Consider the following 27,516-nt stretch of genomic DNA (forward strand, 5'->3'; position numbering starts at 1 on the left):
GTTCACAGGAGCAAAGAATTTTAAGATTAATGAGGATTAACAAAGAAGCACCACAATAAACAAAAATGCAAATCTAATTACTGACTTCAACCACACAAAACTAATAACTAACTTAATTCCCTCTCCACTGTTTGGGTTCTAAGTATCTGATATATCTCAGATGTCTCCCTAAATGTCCTCCCACTCCCTCTATCACATTATGTCTCTTGAAAACTGCAAGGCTAAGGGAAAAAAGAGGCAATGTGAGAAAACTATATATAAATGTTTAATCATTACTGATGAATCTGCTGCTTGGCTTTTTGAAACACACTGATGAGAGAACGATCATCATTTTATCCTAACAAATTTTAAGCCAACCAATCATCTGAATTGCTCATTCATCTCTTTTGACAAAAAATGATTAATTCTATGTCAGATGTGAAATCTTTCTCTTAAGCTTCTTCAAATCAACAGGAAGACTACAAATTCAGCCTTCACTGTTCTCATATGCCTTGCTCTGTTCAGTATATTCGCTTTAGTTATTGTTATTAAATAGTTATACTAGATTTCTTATCATGAAAACAATTTTTTTTGTCTCTTCAGAGCTGCTACTGAGCACTTCCACAAAGTATATGCTCCAGACATCAATAGTCATACTGCTATTTCAAAGCACAAGGTATCACGAATGCATTATAGAATTAAGCAAGGCTTGTTGTGACAGAGCCGCCTTACTCAATAAATTAAGATTAAAAAAAAAAAAAAGCCATAAGGGTACTGTAGTTAAAAAGCTCTATATGAAATTGGAAACAAGCTGCTTTGTTCACTAGAAAACGGGAGGACATGGATTGACTCTTCCTAGACAGTCAGCTTGGAATATACTTTCCAGAAATCTTTCACCACACAGAATTCCCGCCTTCTCAGGGACGTAAAACAAACACCACATCCGTCATGCAAAAGGTAGAATGAGTTGCCCTTCAGGTGATTCTATACTGCAGCCTCCAAACAAACCTCTTTGTAAAACAGACTCCATGCAGCTTTTTCTCAAAAATGAGTACTTTTGACAGCCCAAATTCATGCCTTCCATCATACATTTCAGCTGTTGAAAATTCCTACAATGTTAGCAATCTTCACACATCCTACCTGTTCCTTTAAAAAAAGTTATTTTATTCAGTCATTGTTTACTGGTTGTTGAGAAGATCAGTTCATCTTTAAAATATCTAGTCTGCTATGTATGGAGAGCAACACTTGTCCTAACCACAACTGCTTAAGACACAAAATGTGAGGCCTTACTGCCTTTACATTTAGCGTACATAACTGTAAATGCTAACACAAGTCATAAAATTAATCAGCCTTTTTTTATGACTTGTTTTATTGTATTCCTATTTCACAGTAACTTTCCAAACGCAATAAATAAATGATACAGTACATACATTTGCCCTTAAAATTTGCTTTTACGATTACCGTTGCACTTAGTGGAGGTTGTAGTGGCTAACTTAATTTGCCTTCCCAGTTCCAAGACCATTGCTTTAAATCACTTAAAATAACAAGCATTATAATAGAAGATATATTTTTTCTACACTTTTTTTTAATGGTGACAGATATACTATTACAAAACAGAAATCAAGACAGAATTATTACTTTTGCATACATCTCTTCTGGAATGCTATCTGAAAGGTGTTCCTCCCTTGAAACACATTGCTTCGCCTTCGATGGAAGACTGTATGTTTACTTCTATTTTCCCAAAAAAACGTAAGTGAGTTCAAGCAATAATCTGTAAGAGTTTGCTAATGGCATAATCTCTGAAGATGAATGCATCCTTTCTTTTCATCTAACTCTTCTCAAGTCATTTCACTTTTGTCACGATGACTGTTTTTCTGGAGAAACTTGTTGAGAAAGGTGCCCGAAGGTTTAGACAACAATACAGTGTTTATTCTACAGCAGATACAAATTAAGGAACACAGAAAGACACAACACTATTTAGAGTTACATTATTACGCTGGAGGCAGAAAAAAGACACAGAATAAAACTGCTCCTGGAGCCTTGATGTTTAAGCAGTCCAACAAGGCCTAAGAAACTGTAATAACATCTCCCTAGTGAAGATATCTAAAGACAGTGGGATTTTTTTAGTCAATAGCAGGAATTAGAGCTTAATGCCTTACACTTAGAGACTTTGTACTTCAGATATTAACTTATATTTGCTGAATGCTAGCGAAAGAAAAAAGCTATACCTAACTACAGTAAGGTTGCCAAAGATAAAGATAATATGCTATTTTTTGAGAGCATAAGTTCTATTCTTTTTTTCTATAATCTCTTCTAGAAAGCAGCTATGCAAAACATCCTTATAATCAGCTAAGTCTCTTGGCAATACACTGTTCCAGAAAACAAATGTGGAATCCTTGAAGAATATTTCATAGTTAAGAGACAAAACAACAACAACAAAAAACATTTCAAAAGCATTACCTGTACTTGACAGTTGCAGGGGGACACACTTGTCTTTTTGGATTCTATTCTCAGGTATGGAAGTGAGTTTTTTGGCAAGTACTGCAGAAATCGGTTGCACTAACAATGTGGTAAGGTTCAGTCGATTTTGTCTGTAGCTTCCATCTTAAATGGCAGAAACAAAGAGCGATTTTGTTAATTATAATTAAGAATTTCTGAATAAAGTGTAAACCAAGTGAAAAACCAACCATTTACAATACAGATTAAGCCATCTGATTTAGATATTCAGCTGCTATTTTATTCTTACTGAAAAAATATTCCTTCAAGAATATTTACCTCAAAATTACATGTAGATGTTACATTAAATAGGGAATCATTCCACAACAAAAAAGCTTTTCAGAGTCCAAAGAGATAGAAGATTGTGTGTGATTTTACAATAAAAAAAGAAATTACTGTATAGTTAAAGGAATCAGCAAACAATGGAATTACTGATCAGCAGCAATTTTCAAATTCAACCAAGAACTAAACACAGCATTACAGGAAAAAGCAGATATTTAAACTGCTTGAAATCAAACAGAAATATCTGTGTGCACTGAATGATGTTGCTATTGATAAGGTTGTTTGCTTTGCTGCAGGTATGAAAATATTTAAATATTGTAAAAGTTATGCTACTTAGCAATACACGTTTGAGAGCCATTTTCACACAAAAAGCTTTTTTTTGTGAACTCTGAAAAGAACACACCATGGAGGATGCACGTTGATGAATTACTACAAGCTGATGTAGTGTGGTTCCTTTCACATACAAAGAAATCTGGAAATTTGAATATACACATTCCATTTTAAAGAATACAGTTTGATCATCTCATTGACTCAATGAGTGTTCAACGCAGCTAAGGTGACTGCCTTATTTTATAATTGCAGGTGTTTTTATGATGGAAGGTTGAAAGTGCAGATGAAAGAGGTGTGGAACAAAAGCACATTGAACAGATAGGTACATTTCAAGTGGAAGAAAGTGCACATCAGAAAGCATCAGAATACTTCATTTACATCTTTAAGATCTTAAGAAGCAACGGCACAAGCATCACTGTATCTGAAGATTTAAGCATATTTTAAAATGTCTATTTGAAAATAAAAGAATTTCCCTGCATGTCTGCCAACATTTAAGCATGGGAAGGTTTCTGGAGATAACAAGACATGTTGGGAGAACAGCTGACATTACTGGAAGAGAAGGCAAACTCCACAAATGGAAATGCTGTAACACACTTCAGGACAAAACATTCATCCATTTCTCCTGAATATTTCAGTTGGGCTAATAAAAGCAATGTATCTTCCCAAGAAAAGCAACAATCTTCTTGCAGACGAAAAGCCCACCATGGAAAAGGAGAGGAAGATTACAGCATGGGGCAGAAACCAGCTCTGCACAGCTCTAAAAGCCTTCTAATGTGCCTGCACAGATGGAATAATCCCCAAACTTTCATCTAGAGATTCAGATTACAAGGCCTCTCTCCAAGACATCCATGCAACACATTTTTCTGCTGACATGGGCTCCTTTACATCTGGGAGGTATCCTTTACATTCTGTGTGACTTGCATTCACAAGGGGAAGAAGCTATCAGAAATCAGCAGTGAATGTTCTAATAAACTTATAGAATAGAAAATTACAAGCAGATGTGTTGTTACTGAACTGCAGCATACACAACCATACGCATCCTCCCTCTTTTGTTCTATTTTTTGTGCCAGAAACTCCTGAGACATCTTCCAATTTGTCCTCAACCATAATGCAAAAATCAACCAACGCTGTAACATTTAATTATGGAGAAAAATCTGTTATTCATCTTCAATGCATAACAGAGATCTTTTCAGTGTTCACTTCTTATAAGTGGAAAGATGAAACTGATCTAAAAGTGATAATTTAGAAGGTGGGCTTTTTTTTTTCTTGCCTTATCAAAGCTGGACAGGGCTGAAAATCCCTGAAAGTTATTTCAGTAAATTGATAGTAAATTCAATTTGCTCTAGCTTTAGCAGTCTATTTCTAGAATCAAAAAGAATCCTGAAATGCCCATCCAAGTAATATAACTGAGACACTATTTTGTCTACCATTTGTCAACCTGCAGACTATATTACAGGAGCAATGAACCTCAAAATGCTGTAAATGAAAAACATCTATCCCTTCTCCATTTATCCACAACTTGAGCTTCACACCTGAAAAGATTGTGAAAGACACACATTTGAGAACAAGGCATAGGAGAAAAACTTCTCATGTTTAAAACAATAAATCACTTTAAAATATAAAGTACAGTTTAATGCCTAGGACAAAAAAAAAAAAAAAAAAAAGAAAAGAAAAGAAAAGAAAGGGATCTGAGCTACAGAAAGGGAGATTTACCTTATCTGGAAGAAAAACTTTCTAATTGTAAGAATTCATGACTACCTGCCTCAGCAGGAGGCACAATTTCTACAACAGAAGTCTTTTTAAATAAAAGATTAATAAAAAAAACTGCCTGGAACAACACAGATATGGTTGATCTCTTCTCTGAGGCAAGTTGGTAGGTTAGATGTCCACCTGACATCTTTTCCAGACCTGGACTCCTTGAATCTTTAATAACCGAAAAACTAAACTTATTTAATTAAAAAAAAAAAAAAGGAACAAATATTAAAAGCGCTTTAAAGAAAAACTTTGGAGTTACTTTCCCTCTATCAGCTATTTATTAACAATCACAAGAGCATCTTTGTCCTATGAGATGTACACAAAGCCATCTGCATCATGACCAGGAATCAAACAAGAAGATCCAAAACCTATCCCCCATGTGAAAATGCAGTTCATATTGAATAATTTTGAGACTTCCAGGGTTGAAGCCTTCCAATTTGTTTTTAAATCATGGGTTTGGTCAAGTACCAACTGCAAAACAGCACAACTCGACTTCACAAGGAAAACTGACAATTAAGAACTCTCATATCATCTTCCCCTGCTGGATGCCAGAGTCCTTGGAGAGCACAGCATTTTCAGGATCTGGGAACCCAACAAATGCTTTGAGAATAATTTAATATTAAGATTTTGCTTGTAATCAAAATTTCATTTGATAGCATCAAAATAGTTCAAGAAACAGAATTCCTTACTCTGCGGTTCTAACAATACAACCGTGCCAGGCCTAAAACTGCTATTCATTTAAGAAGGACTCCAGAGAATATTTTGCAATGCAGGAAAAAAAATACATTAATCAATTATTAGGTTCATTTGGGGAATGGAGAAAGAGGTAATCTTTAGAAAGTTTCTGATACAGAGCAAGAACTGCACTATTCCAGTGACTTTATTTTGGGTTTTCTTCTTTACCACAGATGAACCCATTTCCTACTCAGTCTGGAATTCACACTTGTAACCTAACATTTCACAGTGTTATGTCATGTAACTTACTGATATTAGTAACATATTCTGAGATTTCTGAAAAGGCTTTATGAGAATTTAACATGTTCAACAAGTTTTACTTGTGCATCATATTCCACTCAATTCTGGATTAAAGTACGATTTTATCATCACTTCAATGACTAGTCAAGCCTGAAATCAGAGCACAAGAAACAGAAGAAATTTAGTCGCAATGTCATATTTCTCTATTCGAATTTTACTTTATCCACATCTTCTCTAGTGTTGCACAATTTGCCTTTTATTTGTATTTCCAAACAACAACAACACCAACAACAAAAACAGAGCTTATGGTATAGGAATCAACTTTCTGTTCACTTTTATTTAAATTCCAAATTCAGAGAACAACATATTTCATCTTTAACTGTTTATTATAGTTGTCCCCTGCCAGGATCTGATAAAACAGAAAGTTAATAAATTAAACTAAGAAGTTTACTGATAAAATCTGAAGAGATCTGAAACAATGTTTTAATGACCTCTCTCTCAAAAAAAAATAAAAATAATCACAAATTAAAATAAGTCTGACTGAACACTGAACCAGAATTGTATATACTCACATCTTTGACTTTCTGTTGCATTAATAATAGAGCATTAAAGTTTTGAAATATCTGAAGTGAATGGCTCATTAATTTTTCACCTTTAGCTTAATAGAAATTTGACAAACAGTTTTATGCTGAGAATAGAAACTCCAAGAAGGACTTCATAGCACAGTATGAGAATAAATTATGGTGTAAAGGACAGAGTGAAGTGTGTTTGGTCAAATAAGATGGCTCCGTCACTCATTCACCTGGAGTGAGCAGTTAGTTCAGTGCATCTCTGTGGAAGAGGTATTCTTCCACTTATGCATTCCCAGCATGTCTTCTGTGTTGCCTTTTGTAAAGGTTGTGTATTAACCATGATCAAAACAAAGATGTAAAAACTGACATACCTCAGATATTTGTACAGTTTACACTTGGAATCACCCTCACACAACTGTACTGATGCCTTCAGCAGCTGTTCAGCTTCCACAGGATCTCATGAAGCCAGTCAACTTTTTTCTCTGCATAGTTAAGCTATGGTTTTGCTGACCTACATCTAGCCCTATGCCAAGACTGAAAGGATTTGACAGTGCTTGCTACAGCAAGACTCCATCTGCTGATTGGTGACTCTAGGTCCTAAACCCACATTGCTATTATTAATAATAATAATTCTGCTATGCAGCAGCTATTTTGCTGCATCTTCAGTTACTGTTGTTTACAAAGATGTCTATAAGCAATATTACTAATAAAGACAAGATTCTCACATCACAAAAAAGCAGTCAAATCATGCTTCTAATTAATACTGCTTGAAAAGGCTTACACTGTCACATTCGTTAATTACACAGCAGAGATTGAAAGTTTTTGTTGCTGCTATTTTTGCACCTTCCTTGGTCTTCCAATGAATAGCTCCACAAAGTAACATTCTTTTAAGGCATCTCCTATTGACTTCCTACATATATTTCATTGGCTTTATTAGCAAGAATGCAGTCATAGCAAATTGCAGGTTTGTTTCAAGAAGATTATTTGAATTCAGATCTAGTCTAACCTCTGATATAAAAATGTTCCTATCTGCTACAATTTTCAAAATCACCATGTAAAGTAAGATGTACATTTTTACTTCTTAAAGTCACTATTAGAACACTGGAAGAAAAATAAATTGTTTTGGTCTGACCCCTTTTTACTTTAAATTGATATAGTGAGAATGCTTATCCAGACCAAAAATGTTGTTCTCCAACACTTTGGAAATGAAAAATCTGTGAAAATACCACATCTTCTCAACATTTGGATGTCAAAGTCAAATACGTTGTTTTCTGTACATAAAGCCAATTGCATAACTCTGCTTCCATCTTCCTAAAACAAAGAATGTTCTGTGGAAATTGGTATTCTGACCATTGTGTACTAAAAATCTTGCTGATCACCCTGTGATGCTCAAAATGTTTTTCATTAATAGGAGGGAGAATAAATTTAAAGACTTGGAAAGCATCTTGGTAAGTATAGTTGAGAAAAATAACTGGTAGAGGAAAACATTATTCAAAAGAAGAGCACAACCTTGAGTAGAAGTCCTTGGAGTAAAAGTGATAATAATCATTTTCCTGTTACATCTTCAATCAACCCTCTATGGATTATCCACTAGAACTGCATTGTGAAACATTTGTCAGTTTAGAAGTACATTGCTTCACTAGTCATTAGCATTTCAGGAACAGAAAAACATTTGCTTCTCCTATGTTTAAAAACAAACCAACCAACCTTTGATATTCTGCAACCAAGGATTTTAACAGCAGCGACAAGTCAGGACTTTCCAACCAGTTTTAAAGGACATCAAATAATGAGATTGTCATCGCATGGTCTGGGATACTGTTAATTTTCTTGGTAGATGTTACATTTTGTTGTATGATGCAACATTTTGGATTTTTGATTAAAATAGTGGTGACAACACACTGACAGTAAGTTGTTACAGAGTACTGCTTGCACATAGCCATGAACATTGCTGTTCCTTGTGGTGCACTGCCAGTGAGGGATTAGCAAGCACAGGGAGCTGGGGAGGGCTGATCCAACTGGCCTAAGAGACATCCCATGCCATTTGACATCATGTTCAGCAATAGAAACTGGGGAAAACAAGGAGGAAGTGGATGACTTTTGAAGTGACAGCATTTATCTTGCCAAGAAACCATTACACACAATGATCCCAGCTTTCCTGGAAATGGCTGAACACCTGCCTGCCAACGGGAAGCAGTGAATGAGTCGCTTGTTTTGCTTTGCTTGCAAGCATAGCTTTTGCTTTACCCAGTAAACCAGCTTTATCTCTACACACGATTTCTCACACTTTTACCTTTGTGATGCTCTCTTCATCCCGGCTGAGGAGAATGAAGGAGTGGCCTAAAATTGCACTCTCCTGTCTCAGAACAAATCACTCTGCCTTAATGTCTGCTTAACATACTTTAAAAGTACTGTCAGTCTTGTTTCTTTTTAAGATAAGTGGAATATAAAGCAACACATTTATTTTGTAAAAGCAAAACCACTATGACACACTGATGCAAAAACATCCAATTATTTCACTTCTCTTCTAAAAAAAATTTATAACAATACAAAAAAAAAAACCAAACAAAAAAAAAAAAAAACTTTTCACAGTGCTCTCATCACTTTGAATACCCTTTTCCACTTAGTTTGTTATAACGACAATGATTATTAAAATGACAAGACCCTGACCAAAAAAAGCTAAACTAATGTTTCTTTTAGACCCAGTGACATGGAAGAAAAATTTTTCATTTTACATATCCTACAATAGGTTGTGAAAAGGGAAGAGTAATTCTTCTATGGATTAAACACGGCTAATATATATTTTCATGTCCTAGTAACAACATAATAGAGCAGGGGAGAAAAATCCTAAATACTGAATATCAGATACATGTATTTTATAAATCATTCCCTTTAGGTAAAACTACAGCATATCTGCAAGTCTCCTATTTGTTCCTGGAAAATATTTCCCAGTCTATTATTTGTACTGTGATCTTAAACTAGAATTTGGAAAGAATGTTGTATGTCCATGTGAGCACGAGGGAGCATAAATCAAACTGATGTACTAAGCTTGACAGCAGTAGCTTGACTGGGAATGAACACAGCAAACGCACAACTCCTCACTTTGGATCATTCCCTCTTAGTTCTTTTTGTAAGCAAGAGCTTTGAAAACATCAAAATATACAATGACTAAGGTACTACATAAGCAGCACAAAACTCTTTCAATACTTAATAGTTTACAGAGACACTACTCCTTAACAGAATTGACATTCACTTCCATATTTTTGCCTTCAAGATAAGTAAATAGTGTTTCTTTTAAAAAATAATGTTACAATACTTTTTACAACTGCAGTACCATATTCTAACCTGAACTTATGCAGTTTTTGATGCTGATTTCCTTTTCCTGCCTGGCAGCAGTTCATAGTGAGAAAAGCAGTAATTACAATAATGCAGAAGCTCTGGTCTTCAGAGTGAGTGAACAGCTTTTCTCTAGTTTACAGCTAGGTACAGTAATTGGCAAGTAACAAGTTCTCTTGGGCTTTTTGAAAGACTGACAGTTGCAAGAATGAGAATAGGGAATGACTGGTATCAGTCAGTTTATTTTATGTTTGCACAGCAGTATCCAGTATAACCAAAGATTTTTCTCACTCTGTAAAAAGGATCCAGGTAGCCTCCAAGCATGAGTATCAACTCAAGTCATGCAAACAGGCACAAAAAAGCCTGCTTCCTTTCCTATTTGAATTATATTTCCTGTAAAGCATTCCAAGACATATGCAATTTCTGTCTCACTCAAAAGTTAATGGGATGGCCCATTAGCTCGTTCCTTCATGGACTAAATCACGTTCTTCCGTACTGATGATGGTCACTGTGTAGAAGAAATAAACAGCAAACATAGGAACGAGAGACTGACACAGATTTCCTTCCCTCCAGTGATGATCAAGACTATAAATAGTAAAATAACTCTTGTTTAAGGTGAAGTACGTTTGCCTCAGCTAGACTATACATCAGGTTTCATATGCTATCCTGAAAATGCCTGTTCTGGTTAAAAACAAGCATGGCATCCAACTTAGCCATAATAATGAGATTTATTATTACTAAAAATAATAAAAGTCCTATAATGCTCTACAAGAAATTGAATGGAAATAGAAAATCTCTAAGAAAACACTGAAAGCTACAGGTGTAGGATACCAATTACTTTGTTTATAGCATATAAGTAACATTGCAGTGATTCAGAACCACATCTTGTCTATATATTTGGTCAATAACATAAAATAAAAGTTGTATGTGTTACCTGCAGTACACTGTGCTTCTCTTACAGTAAGATATATCTGTAACTTATTCTTCCATATTTGAAGCCATGTGAAATCATGTTTTGGCTTTGGTTTTTACAATATATGTGGTCATTAAAGGGTTCTGAAGTCTCCCCCTTTTCTCATAGATTGTAACCCTTTCTTCTCATACAGTACTGCCATTGCTTGTGCCAACACAGTTGTTTCAGTAGCCATACTATGAACAAAATCAACAAACTTTCCGGAAAAGTTTCCTAACCTGTATCACTGCAGTCCTCTCAACAGATAAATCACAAATGTAAGAGGCAACCTGGGACAATGAGGTAGACAGGGTGATAGGACTTCCTCCAACAGTTGCCTCCCAAAGCCTTATATTGTCAAATCATTATTACAGAACATACTCTTGACCTCTGGACACAAAGACAATGTTAAAATCATAGAACAGTTTGGGTTGGAAGGGACCCTTCAGATCATGTAATTCCAACCCTCTGTTATAGGCAGGGACACCTCCCTCTAGACCAGGTTGCTCACAGCCCCATCCAGCCTGGTCTTGAATGCTTTCCAGGGAGGAGGCATTCACAGCCTCACTGGGCAACTTGTTCCAGTGTCTCACCACCCTCACAGTAAAGAATTTGTTCCTGAAATCTAGTCTAAATCTACCCCCTTCCAGCTTAAAACCATTCCCCTTGGTCTGTCACTACATGCCTGTAATAAAAAGTCCCTCCTCATCTTTACTTTAGGCCTCCTTCAGGTATTGGTAGGCTGCTATAAGGCCTCCTCAGAAGCCTTCTCTTCTGCAGGCTGAAGAGCCTCAGCTCTCTCAGTATGTCCCTGTAGGGGAGGTGCTCCAGCCCTCTGATCATCTTTGTGCCCTTCCTCCAGACCTGCACCAACAGCTCCATGCCCTTCTTGTATTGGGAGCTCCAGAACCGGATGCAGTACTCCAGGAGGGGTCTCACAAGAGCAAAGGGGCAGAATCACCTCCCTCAACCCACTGGTCACAATTCCCTTGATGCAACCCAGGATACAGACCCTGCACTTGGATGTGTCAATGTTCCGTGACACAGAATGATGCTTAAATATGTTTATCAATTCAAAGTTTACTTATGGCTTAAAAAAAAAAACAAAACAAAAACAACCAGCCAACAATCTTACAGTTTTCAACTTTCTCTAGTAAAAAACAAAACAAAAACTGACTCAACCTCTTTATAAAGGAGCACTGTATCACCTTATATTTAAAAAGATAGATCGTGATAATAAAATTCCCATACAAAAAAAAAAAAAAAAAAAAAAAAAGCAAATTTTTTATTGTGTAAGAGTTTGGTTTATAAAATAACTAGTAAATCTATAATAAACATTTAATAGCTTAGCAGTGACTAATAAGAAATGAGATGTTAGGCATAGATTAGATCCTATCAGGCAGATGCCTCTACAAAGAATCATAGCGTCAGATCCAAAAGTAACAAGAATCTGTCTATTTTATCTATTTTAAACACAGAATCATAGCACATGTGCTGAATCAGCCTTCTGTATGTATATTGGTTCCTTCCTGCAAGAGTTTCAAGTCAATCAACAGAATGCCTTCTCTATCTGTCAATATGTAAGAAACCACATGTAAGTTTATGTAGACTTCATTGACTAATATCTACGTAGTGATAATTTTTCAGTTGATATTCAGGAACATTTCTGGAGTGGTGTGTGATGTATTTACATTTATTCTGAACAGATATTATGACAAGGTAACAACTCAGGTTGCATTCTAGTATTAAGGCACATACACAGCTGGCTTAATTTTTTCCTCCTTCTTGTCTCTATGCTATGCTAATGAATGTCAAATCAGGATGGCCCAGATCGCTTTCTCTTCTCATTCTGCACAGCTCTGTGGCTCCCCATGACCACATCTGACCACATTTCTGAAGTTTTTCATTCATAACTGTAGATATTTAGTTAGCATTTAACTTTTGAAACAAACAACAAAAAAATTACTAAGACAAATCCCCTACTTTCTCTTTTGAGTGCCATCTGTTAGGCTTCTCCTTAGAGAAATTAGCAAGTTCCCATACTGGCACTCTGAACTGTAAATATGCCATCACCCGAAAACTTTTGAAAATAATCCCTGCTGGAAAAGATAATAGTATCATATAAAATTACCAGAAAAGACTGAATTATATACAGAGGGTATTGTATAGATATTACGTTAAGGCTCTTATTGGCCCCTAAAAGGTCAACAAAGGCAGAATCACAGAGCAGTTGAGGTTGAAGGGTCCTGTGTCGATGCTAATGCCAAGCAATCTGGTAAATTTAGGATAAACGTCTTCCCACTCATATACAAAACCCAAAATCTGAAAGCTGTTCACATCTCATATCTGTCTTAACCTACCAATGTTAAATCCTGTAGTCTCCACTCAGTAGAGCCCTACATGCCTCCAAGCAGCAGAGAGAACATTTATCTCCATATTACAGATAATAGAATTGAATCAAACAGAGAAAATCCTACATGGAGTAAATACTATTCCTTGACTCCAAATGCCATATTTGTGCTGTTAGCCTCACCCCAGATCTCTTCAATAGGAAAGTATTACTCACTCACATCACTCTACCACTGTCATAAATCTCACTCAGCACTTATCTCAAAACACATTTGAAAATCTAACCCTAACATTGCCTCTATTCTGATTCTATTACATTTTGGTCACAATTTTTGTCTGAATTTACAGATGGATAAAGTTTAGTAATACCTTACTGACTTCACAGTAGATAATAGATGCCCTCGACTCCTTCATACTGATAGGCAAAATCACAGACAAATATACAGATATATGGTTGAATGCAAGAAACCAAGTAACACAAATAGAAAAACACGTGCACTAACTACAACACGTGTTAAAGCAGTGATTTTCATAAAAGCAGTGTGTCAGAAGGAATCATCACTGCTATGTTACGTCATCTCTTACTCAACACTGGCAGAAGTAAATACAAGGGCTTCTCTGAAAGTAGTACCTCCTATTTTATTATGTTGGCCCGAGATACAAGAAGTGGATGTTGGTGGCGTGGCAGTAGGAGCTGAACCCTCCCACCAATATTCACTTAAATTTGAAAATGCAAGTGAAGGAAAGATGTATATTTGAATTCCTTCCATGTGGAAAAAAATGACATTCATCAATGCCTGCTGAATTTTTATGGAGACCAAACATGGATGCTAGTGTGAGGCAGTGTTTCAGCAGTGGCAACATCGATGTGAAAGATGAGGCATGTTCCAGATGACCATGCACAGCTGTTGCACAACAAAATGAAGAGCATCTTGATCAGCTCATCCTTGCAAATTAGTTAATGGGGTTGACTATGTTGAAAAAAAGCATTTTGTAACTGAGAATTTTCACTATCAAATAGTGTTACTGTGCTCTTTGTATATGTTGTAGCCTCAGTGGAAATAAATGGGAGGCATTACTTTCAGCGTGATCTATGTAGATGATATATTTGCAAATTCCATTGGCACCATCTCATTAAAGTGACACCCTGTGCAATACAATCATTCTTTATCATTCCAAGTACTCCATTTCATATATATATGCAAGCTAGGATCTGCAGTTTTGTAATTGACTATTTCACACCAATAGATATATAAGAAGAAAGTTGAAATTTGTCCTCAGATATGTTTTCTGCTCAGAAAAAAATATATACTTACAACCACTGAGAGGACAAATATTATTTCCCCATGCACTCACTGCTAACAATATTTCATTCTCAAAAATATTATGTTGTATGAGATCATTTAAGTCAGTAAGTCAGAACTGACTGAACAGTATAGTTCTCCATTGCTCTCCGTTATAAGGACAAAACTCAAGTACTTCTTCACATGATTTCAGGTTACCAATATGCAATTTCATTTTATTGACTGCAGTTCAACTTCAGTACACAAGCCTAATATTTAAGTCATAACAGAACAGAAAGCAAGAATACTATTTTAGTCTGTAGACCCACCTGATTTTTTTATTGTGCCTTTACGTTGTATGTGGTTTTTGCACTAGCATCAATATCAATATCATGTGGAAAGACATTAAATACTGTGAAATGAGTGAAAATTTTCTAGATAAAAAAGCACAAGGTACTGCATTTATTACAAATATATTTTCACTAAAATTAAATTTTAGTCAATTTTGGCTTAATTTCATGAAGCAATTCCAAGTCCTTTTTTCCTCTAAAACGAACCAAAGAGTAGCCCAGGACTAAGCACAGAGAGGGCATTTGAAAGATGTTCAATTGCTTTGTTGACAGTCACAGCCATCCCAGACATGAATATTGAGTTAATTGTCACAAAGCTAGCTGCCGAGGAGGTGGTAAACACATTTTAATTAAGCACATGTATATATAAAAGACTGTGTGTTCTCGCTGCAATGATTTGAGAGGAAAGAGAAATGAAAGAGTTTTTTTAAAAAACATCTGTCCACTTATTTCAGTTGTCATAAAAATTCAATCTTAAGGGTGGCACTTGAAAAAGTGGCACTGACTCCTGAGAAGCATTAAAGGGTTGTGAGGGAACACAGAAAAAGAAAACTTGAAACAATCAATCACTCAAATTATTTAATATGTTAGTAAGAATTTGCTACAAGATAATATTTATCTTACTTACAGAATCCTCTTCTACTTCTAATTAGACAGTACAGGACCTGGATTAATGATACTTCAAGTACCTATGGACTTAAATGACTTAATCACAACATTACATTCTGAGTTATGTATGCAAACTTGATTGTTTAAATAATAATTTTGTCATCAGAACTTATTGAGCAGAGGGTACTTAGTTTAATAAGATCTTAGATTCACTGGGTTAATTATACTTCCTTTAAAAAAATCTATTCAATAATTTTCTGTCTCACATTATAAGAAAGTAGATATTTCAAAGCTTGTTTTTTGTTAAACTCTAGTTCAAGTCTGAAGAAATAAAAGAAGCCAGAAACAAATCTATTTAAAATCTAATGAAAACTGGTGTTTTTTCCTGCTGCTAGTTGGAAATATGCTTGCTGTTGTTGGTTCCCTGTAGCCTGGCCAACTCACTGAAAATAAAGCTAATTTTCTTTTGTTCCTACGATGCCTTAGCACAATACAAACCTCTACAAACACACACACTCAAGCTGAGTTACTACTCTTTTACAGTTTCATTTGGAGTCCCTCATATGTATGTGCCCTCAACACCTTCTACTTATTTCTTCAAAGCTGCAAATAAAAATGTGGTTTCTTATGAGAATATACATAATCTACAGGGTTGATTTCATAAAATCATTCCATTTAGATTCAAAGGTTCTTAAAATAATCTTTGCAGTTTCCTACAGGCATAGGAAAAATATTTATTTTGAAGAAATAAACCATATTCCGTGAGCCTGGTGGAACCTGTGTCAGGTGCCTGGGCATCCAATAAGTCATGTGTTCTTCATGGAATCTTTCCAAAAGGATTCACTGGGCAACAGAAGCAACTGATGCATTCTTATCCAACACTATACTTTGAAAAGCTTCTAAGATACCTGAAGTGTAAGAAATCCTGCATGCTGGAAGAAATAGACATGTTCCTGTCCTAAATTTTCCTTAACCCAACTCTGAATCACAAACACACAATATCTTTTGCACAAGCTGCCAGAACCCTTTTATTTTCTTCACAGAAAAAAACTCTTATTATTATGGTCAGATCACTTGACATCTTCAACAGTGTGAAGCTACAGCTGAATTAGAATATGCAGCCTAGGGCTGGAAGTTCTTCAGCCCAGAAAAGCAAATAGTCCACAGAATAATCAGGAGATTGAAATAATTCAGATGAATTTCTGAATCTCTGAGTGCCTCTTCAGAACAACTTTTATTTATCTAAATCTGTCATTAGCTCTCATGTCATTCTGTGAACTTCTCTATCAAGGATACTTTCATCTGTGGTGCTTCCTGCCTATATACAATTTAGAAAGAACAGCAAAAGCAATTTGAGAGGTTTGATTGAGGTTGGCAGATGTGGCTACCCTACATGGAACACACCTGCGATTGACAACCAGAGGGTATTTTTTTAAAAGTGCAAAACTGTAAAAGAACTCACTGAGAGGCACTGCAGAAGCAACTTTTTATGACCTAATACAATTCTAAAGTACATCTGCAATTGGTTATGAGATTTTTAGCACAATTATTTGGCTTGGATTATTTACAAAGTCAGTCTTGCAATCTTAATCGGATAGTTGCGTCCTAAAATTTTACAGAAATATTACTATTAAACAGTGTACATGTATCTTGAAATGGCAAAAGGAAATTAAACAACAGGTACAGTGTTGGTTATTTATCATGATACTTTGGTAAATAAGTATGATGCACAACCTTGTCTTAAACAGTTGAATAACATACAGGACTAAGATAAAACAGAATTTAGATATATGCACCATTTCATTTTCAATGTTAAAGATCTTTAGAGAGAATAAGGAGCACTAAAATTCAAACTCTGGTATAGGTATAGAAACTCTGGCATTGGTATAGAAAATACCAAGACACTGATACTGAAACTAATTTGTGCCTTTTTTTTTTTTTTCCCCAACAGAAATCTTGTTTCTCAAATATCCAAGTTACTGCATACTAGTATCTTCATTGTTACTTTTGTGGTCAAGAACTACGTTACATTTTTCATGAACAGATGGAGTTACTCAGTGAATGCTTCATAGATAACAAACAGCAGCAATAGCTAAATAGAAAGCAAGGTCGGGTGTTCAAACGTACCCCAACACAACCTAACAAAATCAGTCTCTAGCTAGAGCTGCTCCTTCCTAAAGCAAGGGACTCAGATTATCTTGCAACAGCACAGCACCACTATAGGCTACAGTATAACCTCCACTTGGAAATGGTAATCTTGACTGCCTGCACCTCATGAGGTAGAGGCCATTACCTTAGTTCATCATTTCTGAATAAAGCATGTAATTTTACTGAAAAACAATTTATAGATATTTTCTGCATGTTCTAAAGAAATCAGAAGTATAAAGCACAACTAACACGGAAATTAACAAAAATTTTATTGGTCCTGCTTTAGGAAATCACTGAAGATATTTGTCTACGCAATGTAAATATATGGATTTGTAAAATTCTTCAGCTCTAGACAGGCATTTACTTTCTCATCAAAAAAGCACTAGATTTCATTAACTACAAAATTAAATACAGATTAAAGTAGCAGATCTATCAGGAAAAACTTGCTAGTTTTTCAAGGAATACTCCTGCTGACTGCAGTAGATGATCCTCTTTGAAATAACTGAAGGGCTTTATTACAATAAATAACAAGTAATGGACAATAAATAGCAAAATGTTAGTTTGTAAAGACAGACTAAAATGAGTCTGCCTTTGCTAATGTCTTCAAAATTCTTACTAGAAAAAAATTAAACACATATAAGTAAGCTATATAAGGAAGGGCACAGATAAGCTAACACCTTGTCTGCTCTAACGTAAACTAATTTAGACAGCAGTTGTAGTATTAACAGAACCAAAGAAATTTGTTGGGTGTTACAGGTTACTATCTGTACTTGATGTACCATTGTAGACCCCATGAAGGAGTGGACAGATAGATAGATAAATACAGTCTGAAATATTTTACACTACTAGCAGTGAAATATGCTGGCATAAAAAATAAGCCAGTTATATTCAAAATATTGTTTGAATATTAGATTAAAAAATAAGAACAAATATTGCAACAGTGATGTTTATCAACAGCTTGTCCAAAGGAGAAAGAATGGTTCCCTCTATCTTTTGGTGCAGTGTTATTAAGCCTCACCATGTAGTACGAAAATAAGAAACAGCACTTAATTTAAAGAGAATAGAGTTTCTATATGACAATAAAGAATAAAATATTAAGAGAGTCAATGACAGCTGAAAAGAAGGTGTGGACATGGACTGGAAAATTGAATTTATTTTCAAACACCCAAACTTCAAAACCTTTTCTGAAATGCTGTTGCACCAGCTACACAAACATGACATTTTTTATCTCTATTCATTTGACCTTGCACTAGTTTAGCAGTGGAAATATTCTGACTGAATTCTGACCCTAAAGTCAACTGAAAACTCCCAGAAACTTTAAAATAGCTGGAATTTGAGACTGTTTCTCCAGACTCCGACACCTCTCTACTATGCTCATTCTTTAAAAGCAATCACAGACATTTATTGCAATTTTTAAACTGCATATGAATATTATTCAACCAAGAGATGATTTTTTTTTCCCCCTCACAATAAAGACAATGAAATATCCCTTGAAAATACTGTTTATGTGTAACAAGTTTTTTTGGAGCCATAACGTGGGAGTATACAATCTCATAGCTATTTGGACCATAAGAATTCAGTATGTATTCAGGTTATTATAAAATGCAAACTATTTCTTTCCAGTGAGATCTAAGGAACTTAATGTATCAGATGAACGTACATACAGTAAAAAACATGTTCCTTCTAAAAATTGTTTTCTGATTGTAAAGACTCTAAAATGAACATGCTGTCAATCTATCTTTCTGGACAGAGTTTACAGAGATTTGAAGGAATCAGTTCTGCTCTTATCTTCTAAGCGAAGTAGCAACTAACATCAGAAGTTATGTTGTAGAACAAAACAATTCACAGCTGTCAATACTCTTTTGGTACAAATATATGTAAAAACACATTCCACTGACATCTGACTCAACTAATACAGGCAACCAGATGGGATAGAACACATTTTAAATAATTAAAAGACAAAGAACTATGACAACAAAGAGAAAAATGTTATTGTCGTCTAAGTGCTTCCTAATGAATGTTACCCAAAGTTAGTCTATCTATTCACTTCAAACAGCTCACGTAATGGTGTTCATATCTGCACAGTCTCTCTCAAGACATACAATTTTGTTCTCAAAAAAGAAGTCAATAATACTAAATACCAAAACGAAATTTTTACTTTTCAGTGCAGAGTTTACTTCATAAACAACGACTGACAAATGGGAAAGGTCAAAACTGAGAAGATGAAGACAACTTCTCAGAAGAAAATCTGTTCTCTCACCATCAAGTTCTCTTTGTCAGTACAAAAATAAGACACTAAATGATAATTCAAAGGAAAGTACTCATGTGATGCATAAGAAAAATATGCCATCAGCAAAACATACAAATCACTGGCTTTATATTCCCCTGACATTGTGTCTGACTTCTCTGATATAACTGAAGCCTTCCCTCCACGTGTGAGGTATTTCCTTCCTCTCTTTGCTCAAAGTGGCAGAGATGCCATGTGAATAGAATTTCCCTTCCCTGAGCACAGTCAGTCTCTGCAATTAAAACATAATAGCCTCTAGTTGAGAATGATTTATTGAACGATGCTTAGTTTTTGGAAATTACGCATAGAACATGAAGAACAGCCACCAACCTCTATCAGATAAACTGAACGAAGAGTTATTAGCAATTTTAGGAAGTGTTCCATAACAACTAGAGCATCTTTATCAAGATTGAGAAGATAATGTTGAAAGGAATTAGAAGCTGGAATTTATATCAATTTTCATACATTCCTTTAAGAAATGACTCCTCCTACAGAGTATGATACAATGCACAGTAACAATTAAAGATGCTAGAACCTGAAATGGAAGTAGAGATGTTTTAACTGCATTTTGGAAACATAACAAAAAGCAATGAATTGAGAAAAATCACCAGTCTTAAATTCACAATTGCAATTCAAAGTACACAACATCAGTACTTAGGTTTTGTTGATACGTATGCTGGACTTTTCAACAAAAAGATAATATATGGAGTACTTTGTCCAGTTATGCCCCCCCAGTAACAAGAGACATGCTGAAGAGAGTCCAATAGAGAGCTACTGAGATGATGAAGGGACTTGGAACACCTTCTAGCTTCCACCATTCTGTGATTCTGTGATATAAAAAATGAAAAGAAGGGCTAAAAACTCTTTTAATGTAAGAAAGCAGAATGAAGAGTGTACTAACCACGACTGAAGAATACAATAAATTTGTTTTATATTCATATTTATCACCGTTCATCTGATTTAGCAACAATCTAGCATGGCAATAATAAATGATAGTTTGGAGCAGCACAGGCTAACAGAATTAAAAATATATGTCATTATTATGAATTCAGCTAATCTCATCTTCCATGACAAGTAACAAACTGGAAATACATCACAATGAAAGGCATATCCTTCAGCTAAAATAACGCATGTTGATACGTATGTATCCACATAGTCAAACTTCCATTTACTATTAAAAAGCAAAACTTACATAGCCTGGAAATGCTTAGATTTTTCTTCAGGAAACAAGTACAGTACAAAGAAAACAATGAATATTTCCATTAGAATTTAATTATCATATAAATCACTTGAATGCATCTAAAATTGAACAGGATGGTACGAGAAAATACATATATATGTATACTATGATTTGCCTGATGTCCGATACAAGAGAAGGACAGTCTCGATACCATTATTAATGGCTTGGCAGAGGAAAACATGTGTTATAGACTACAAAATGAATAAAAACATATCTGTATGAATTATTCTGTCTATGAGGTAGATAGCTAGGCCAGAAGAAAACTGTAATATTACCACACCTTGTCTTTCTCTTGGAAAGGTGAATTGTGAAGAATTTCTAGAAAGCCTGAAGAACTTCTGAAGTACAATTCAACTACCAGAGAATTCTGGAGACATTTCAATTGTGCCCCTAAATCCTCTTTCTCTTCTCTCTCTCACCAGCCAGTCATCAAACTTCACCGTCGATTTCATTTTTGACTGGTAAAGAGTATATCTAACATCAGTGTCTTTCCTGTCCATTTGACTGATTTAACTTCAGGGGAATGCTTTGTTCTCCCTATCAAAGGACAGGACAATTAAAAAACATTCATTCACTTTAAAAAAGGCGTATTCTAGTTAGTTAACAAGTTTGCTTAGTCTAATGGCCAGTGAATGCAAAAGAGGTCTCCTCACAAATGAACTGAAGCCACCCTAGAGAAGAGAGTGGGAATTTTTATCATCAGAATAGTCTCCCAGTCTTCAGGTGGAGGGAGAGAGAGTTAAGGGAGAATTTGTTCTGAACACCACTGGGAAGTCTGAGAAAATTTATTGGAGTTTGGTGAGCCCTAGACCACCTAACATAATTTTACTCTTCAAACAATTCAGGCTGGAGCAGGAATGAAATAGTTTCCTCCTAGAGGGTCTCATAAAACACTTCTAAATGGCTTCCTGTGGATGGGATTATTTTTAACAAGGAGTGCTTCTTCGAAGGACTTAAAACAAAAATGATTCTGTCCTGCAGGGTCAAAATCAGAGTAAGTTTTCACTTCTCTGAAACTGGCCTTCACTCTGTTTAAGCAGTATACTGAATTGAAATAAATTCATAGTTTATTTGGAGAATGCTTTAGATTCATACCAAACTCAGGACAGAGCAATCAACACAAGAACACAGTGGAAAAGAAATACACTATGAAGTGTTCTATCAAGGAAACTAGAGAGTTGCAAATCATCAAAAATAATCAGGTCAATGGACAAGTGGTAAATGGATATCTAACTTCAGTCTTCTAAAAAAAAAAAAAAAAAAAAGAAAAGAAAGAAAAAGAAAAGAAAAAATCTTGAGAAGACCTCTTGCTACTCAACTTCATTTTGGTCCCTTCTTCCGTGTATTGAATTTCCCTTTTCGTTCTTGTTACTCCAACAAGAATGTCATGCTGTACCTTTGGAGGTGCAGTATGGTAAGTAATTAAGAAATTAAGAAAAAACAATTATCTAAGTTTCATTCTTCAGTGATAACTAACATACTTGACTTTCAGTATTTTACTTTTACTTTGATCCTTGCTTAACATGCAAACCTGTACCCTGAATACAATCAATCCCCCTTTGAGCATTCTGAATATTGCAATAATCAGCAGTTCTGATGACTTGTTAAAAAATCAGTTTTCCACAGTCATTATTTATTCATCTCCATAGCTGCTTATATCACAATGTTTCCTTATAGTCATTGTCAATTAACAACAAACTGAATCATAGACTCATAGAATCACAAGGTTGGAAGGGACCTACAAGATCATCTAGTCCAACTGTCCTCCCACTACCATTGCTACCACAAGCCAACAAATCATATCTTGTAGCTCCCCATCCAGATGCCTCTTGAACACTGCCAGAGGCAGCGGCTCCACCACCTCCCTGGGCAGGCCATTCCAGTGCCTGACCACTCTCTGAGAGAAAAAGTTTTTCCTTATGTGTAATCTAAACCTCCTCTGGTGCAACTTGTGGCCATTTCCTCGGGTATGTAGATCATGCAAAGAATAATGAGATTCTAAGTGCATTAACAGAAATAATAACAAATGTTTCCAGCATCATCCAGTAACCAAATGCAAATGCAACAATGAAACTTTCAGAAGCATGAATAACTACAATGGCAAAGAAGGTAAATGAATACTGCAAGATTTCTGAAGATTTTATCTCAAGTAAAGAGTTATTCAAAATGTTTCCAGATCTGTTTTTAATATATTTCTAGCTGGATGCATCCTCTTCTATCTGTAAGTGATCCATTTGCAGTCCTGCCTTATGCAGTAACAGCCAAAGTAAAAGAGATACAATGTCTAGTTCTCACGTGTAACAAATGAAAGAATCAGAGTAGCTGTCAATTTCTTGCTTAAAAAAAGTCTTATTTCTCTTAATCAATCTCTGTATGTTTGTATTTACACCACATATTCTCCTTCTTCAGAATAGCAAACATAACATCTATAGAGTAACATCTAAGAGTAAGTAACATCTATAAATTATAGATGTTGAAAATAAACCATAAATAATAAACCATAATAAATAATAAATAATAATAATAATAAAAAAACAATATGGAATGAAGAAGCACTATTACAATATCTAAAAATGATTTTAAAATAATCAAGAAAAAAAGCTACACGGATCACTCACTTCACAGAAGTCAGAAAAAAAGTGAATTACTGAATACATCAGGCAGATGTAGCAATATATGATAAGCCAGAAATCTGTAATTCTACATATCAATACAAAAGCTACTTGAAAAATTTTCTCAAAATATCTCAGAAATATGAGATTACTACAAGAGAAGGAAACAAATGACTGCCCAAAAGAACAAACATCTCAATATAGTGCAGCTTCCAAAAACAGTCTTCCATGTAGTTTCATGAGCTGCAAGACTTCTGATTATTAGTTAGATGAAATTTTCTTTCCATTTCCAACTATAGTATTTCAAAAAGCATTTTTTTCATCACTGAACTATTTTCTTCACGTTAGTATCTTCTGAAATCACAAGGAGCCTAAACATAAGTGCTATGCTGCCTCCTACATCCTTTCTATGATCATGTTGATTATTAAAATTTAAGTTTAAAAAGTATGCAATGTCACAATGTGTACTGAGAAGATGAAACACACTACAGTAACCTCTTTTGAAGGAAGGCTTAATCCTCACAGAAAATAGGCTGCACACAGGGATGATTTTTTTTTTAAACATTAGACTATTTCTTTTGCTGTCACATCAAGAAGATCTGAGCCCGGCTCAATTTTCCAAATCCACCAAAATTTAACCACCCTTAAGATGGTTGATTGAGAGGGAAAAGCAGAAGAGTTCTCTAATAAAAAATTACTGTCAAAGTCTTTCTTCTAACTACTACTACTAATAGCAGCTATCTGGAGCCTTACTGGAGGACAGGCAATCTGGGTGTTAAGAAATCATGCCTACAAAGTAATAAATAAATAAATAAACAAACAAACAATCAAAATAAATAAATAAATAAATGAATAAATGATGTGAAAACAGCTGCACACCTACCTTCTTATCACAGACAACTATTACTGAGACAGCAGCTACTACTAACTCAGTTCCGTTTTACCAGGTTATCAGACAGCTATGAAAAGCAATTCCATAGGTAGACATAACTATAGATTTTAAAATACAGATAGAACTGATACGTTATGCAACAGAAGCAAACCCACAACTACTTTTTCCACAATAATTTATCTTTGAAGCAGGGGAAAGTAGGCATTTTTAAGCTCAAAACAACTTTTGTCTGACCCAAATCTTAAGAAACAAAATTAACAATGCATGCTTTACTTCCAGGAGGAAAAACTTTCAAGTCAAAACAAAAAATAATAACTCTGTACACTATGGTGTGACACCTACCAGACAGTATGAAGCTCACTGTCACTGAACTTCCAGGAAACTTCCATATAGCTTCTCATGGATCCTGCTTCACACAGAAACCATGAAGATTATTGTGATGGTGTAAGCAGCTGTAGTACATACAATGTACAACTCCTTCAGCATCCTTAAAAACTACCCATGAACTACCTAGTCCATTCCTAACATTCACAGAAAAAAATCATACAATTACGTATTCCATCACAACTTAAGCATTTTTATCCATGTCAGAAATTCTTTAATAAAAAATCTAAAATATATTTCATCCTGTTATCTTCCTCACTGCACAGCACCTGGTATTGTCTGACAGATCTGTGATGTCTGCAACTGACTACAATAACACGAATACCCATATTTCATCCATCTAATTTTCTCTTTAAACTTACAGCTCCATAGAAAACATCCAACCAATTCTTCTAACTCAGACAGTCCTATTTTTATTCTCTAAATGGGGTCATGAATGAATACTCATCACTGTGTTGAAATCACATTAGATTGACATGCATTTACAAGAATTGAAGTCACTTACTTTTTGTCTGTCAACCAGAGATAGTATCACTGAAGATTTCTTCTATTTTAATACCAGACCAAGATCAATTAAAATGGCTGCATACTATCGACACATATAAACAGCATCCTGGTTTTTACTCTCAGAAAGTCTGAAGTCCTTTAATGCCATCAACCAAAAGCGAAGACAAAAGAAAGGAAATGTGTTGTATAACAACAGTTGGTTTATAAAATGCTGGCTTCCAGATGAAGTGGAAAAAAAAACCCAGGAAATGGTAATTCTGCCACAACCCCATTTTATTCTTGTGCCTTATTTTTAGATTAATTTCTTGGCTCAGAACAAGTTTAGAGACAGAATATGCAGAAGCTGTTCAAGGCCTAACTTCTTAGTTTCTCATTATTCACTACCCTCTATTAAAAAACCCTAAAAATATTCATAAGAAATCATCTTACACCTGAATCTCTTAAGTTTAACTAAAAACAAACAAACAAACAAACAAAAAAAACACCTGCATTCACCATATCTTTTCCAAGTCTGTATTTTCTCATTCTGAGGAAATTTTTTTTTCCGTGGATTAGCAGCACACATTACCGTCCAGAGATATATTCTGCTTCTTGCCAGTATAACTCAAAATCACATCTAATACAGCAGTCTGAGAAGGGAGCAGCGATAAATGACAAGGGAATGAAGTTTAGTTTTACCTCACCATTATGCTGTACTAACTGTTAAGAAAATCAAATATCTTATACACTGCATGACTACTGTCCAAGTTTTAAATGCTAAAGGCTTAACACTGTGTGGTTCAGTTCTATCAGAGAATGTAAGATTTTGATGAAAATCCCTTACAGGCCTGCATTAAACCAGGGTTGGTAGAAATAGCACAGTGGACAAGTTGAAAGACTGCTGATGCTTGGAAATCAAGAAAAGAACCTAGACACTTCAAACCATGAGTAGGCCAGCTGTTCTAAAATTAGTCTCCTTGTTATGAGTATTATACTAAATAGGAATAGATCGTCACCACGTGTCAGCTTTAGCTGACATCTGCTATAAGAAAAAAAATACCTCTCAAGTAAATAGCATAGGCATTTGTTCATTATGTACTTTGTAAAGAGTGGTCCCTATAGCACACCATCATAAATAAAAATGCAAATCATTATATAACTGTTCCAAAACATCTATGACTTCAATGAGGTTTCAAATAACCCAAGAGGCTTCACCCTTTTTTTTTAGTAACTCAATAGACACACCTGTCAAATACATAACATTAGCACATAAGAAGTATTGGAAGTTACACACACTCATCCTAATTGAAATTGAAACAGTTACAAAAGTTTCAAAGGTTTATTCAAATCATTCTTGTAGCTTAGTTATGCACATGAAAAACATGTCAGATAACAAAAGCATCTGGCAACAAACTGCCTGTTCCTCATCCTGGAACTGTACCCATCACATAGCAAATGCTGGCTGGCACCACTGCATGCAGTACTACTCCATAATACGGTGAAGAAAGCAGCTCTTTAAGCTGGGGCTGACGCCTCTTTCACTGACATGTCCGCGATGAGCTTCTTGTGTAACACATCTGCCATGGACATTATCCCACATCTGGCCAGTTCTAGCTGCAAACATTTATTTCAGTGCTACTCACAAGACCATTTTATCTGTTTTAGCAGGGGGGAAAAGTGCTTTGCAGCCAAACTGATACAGTCACTTAGATAAAAGTCTTGCAGCTTTCTACAAGCAACAGTATCTGAATCTACCAAAGAGAAAGGAGTTGCTGCATATAGTCATACAGAGTATGCTTGGGCAGTATTTCATCCGTGCCTCGTTATATTACTCCTAAAGGTCACCAGCAGAGAGTAACCAAGCAGAAGCCCTCGCATTCACAGGACACCATTGGGCATGACATCCCACTTATTTGCTCCAAATGCATTTTGTGAAGCTTCACCCTGTCCCACCTGACAAGCCTCATTTACCACTATCCTTTGGTATCCAAACTGCAGTAACGAGTGGGTTATTTAGCTTGTGATATTTAGAAGCATGATGGAGGGGAAAGAATACCTAAGAGATGACTAGTTAGAGGAAGATGTAAATTCAACCAAAGGCAAAATTACTAGCTTTGAACTCAGAGAAGAGATGGGGTTAGCCTCCATTCTGACGTTAATTAAGCTAAACTGGCAAAAGTCAACCAACTAAATAACCACAAA

The 27,516-nt window shown here is 35.3% G+C and overlaps 1 protein-coding gene across 12 annotated transcripts in view; it reads right to left on the bottom strand.

The window, feature by feature from the left end:
- NAALADL2 (N-acetylated alpha-linked acidic dipeptidase like 2) overlaps positions 1-27,516 on the bottom strand; it is a 379,774-nt gene that overhangs the window by 87,153 nt on the left and 265,105 nt on the right. For all 12 annotated transcript variants that reach the window (XM_040705739.2, XM_040705733.2, XM_040705736.2 and 9 more), the window contains one exon: positions 2,440-2,583. In XM_040705739.2, coding sequence (XP_040561673.1) covers positions 2,440-2,583 — 144 coding nt within the window. The remainder of the gene's footprint in view (positions 1-2,439; positions 2,584-27,516) is intronic.

The sequence above is a fragment of the Gallus gallus genome, chromosome 9 (assembly GCF_016699485.2).
Source record: "Gallus gallus isolate bGalGal1 chromosome 9, bGalGal1.mat.broiler.GRCg7b, whole genome shotgun sequence".
Lineage (NCBI taxonomy): Eukaryota > Metazoa > Chordata > Aves > Galliformes > Phasianidae > Gallus > Gallus gallus.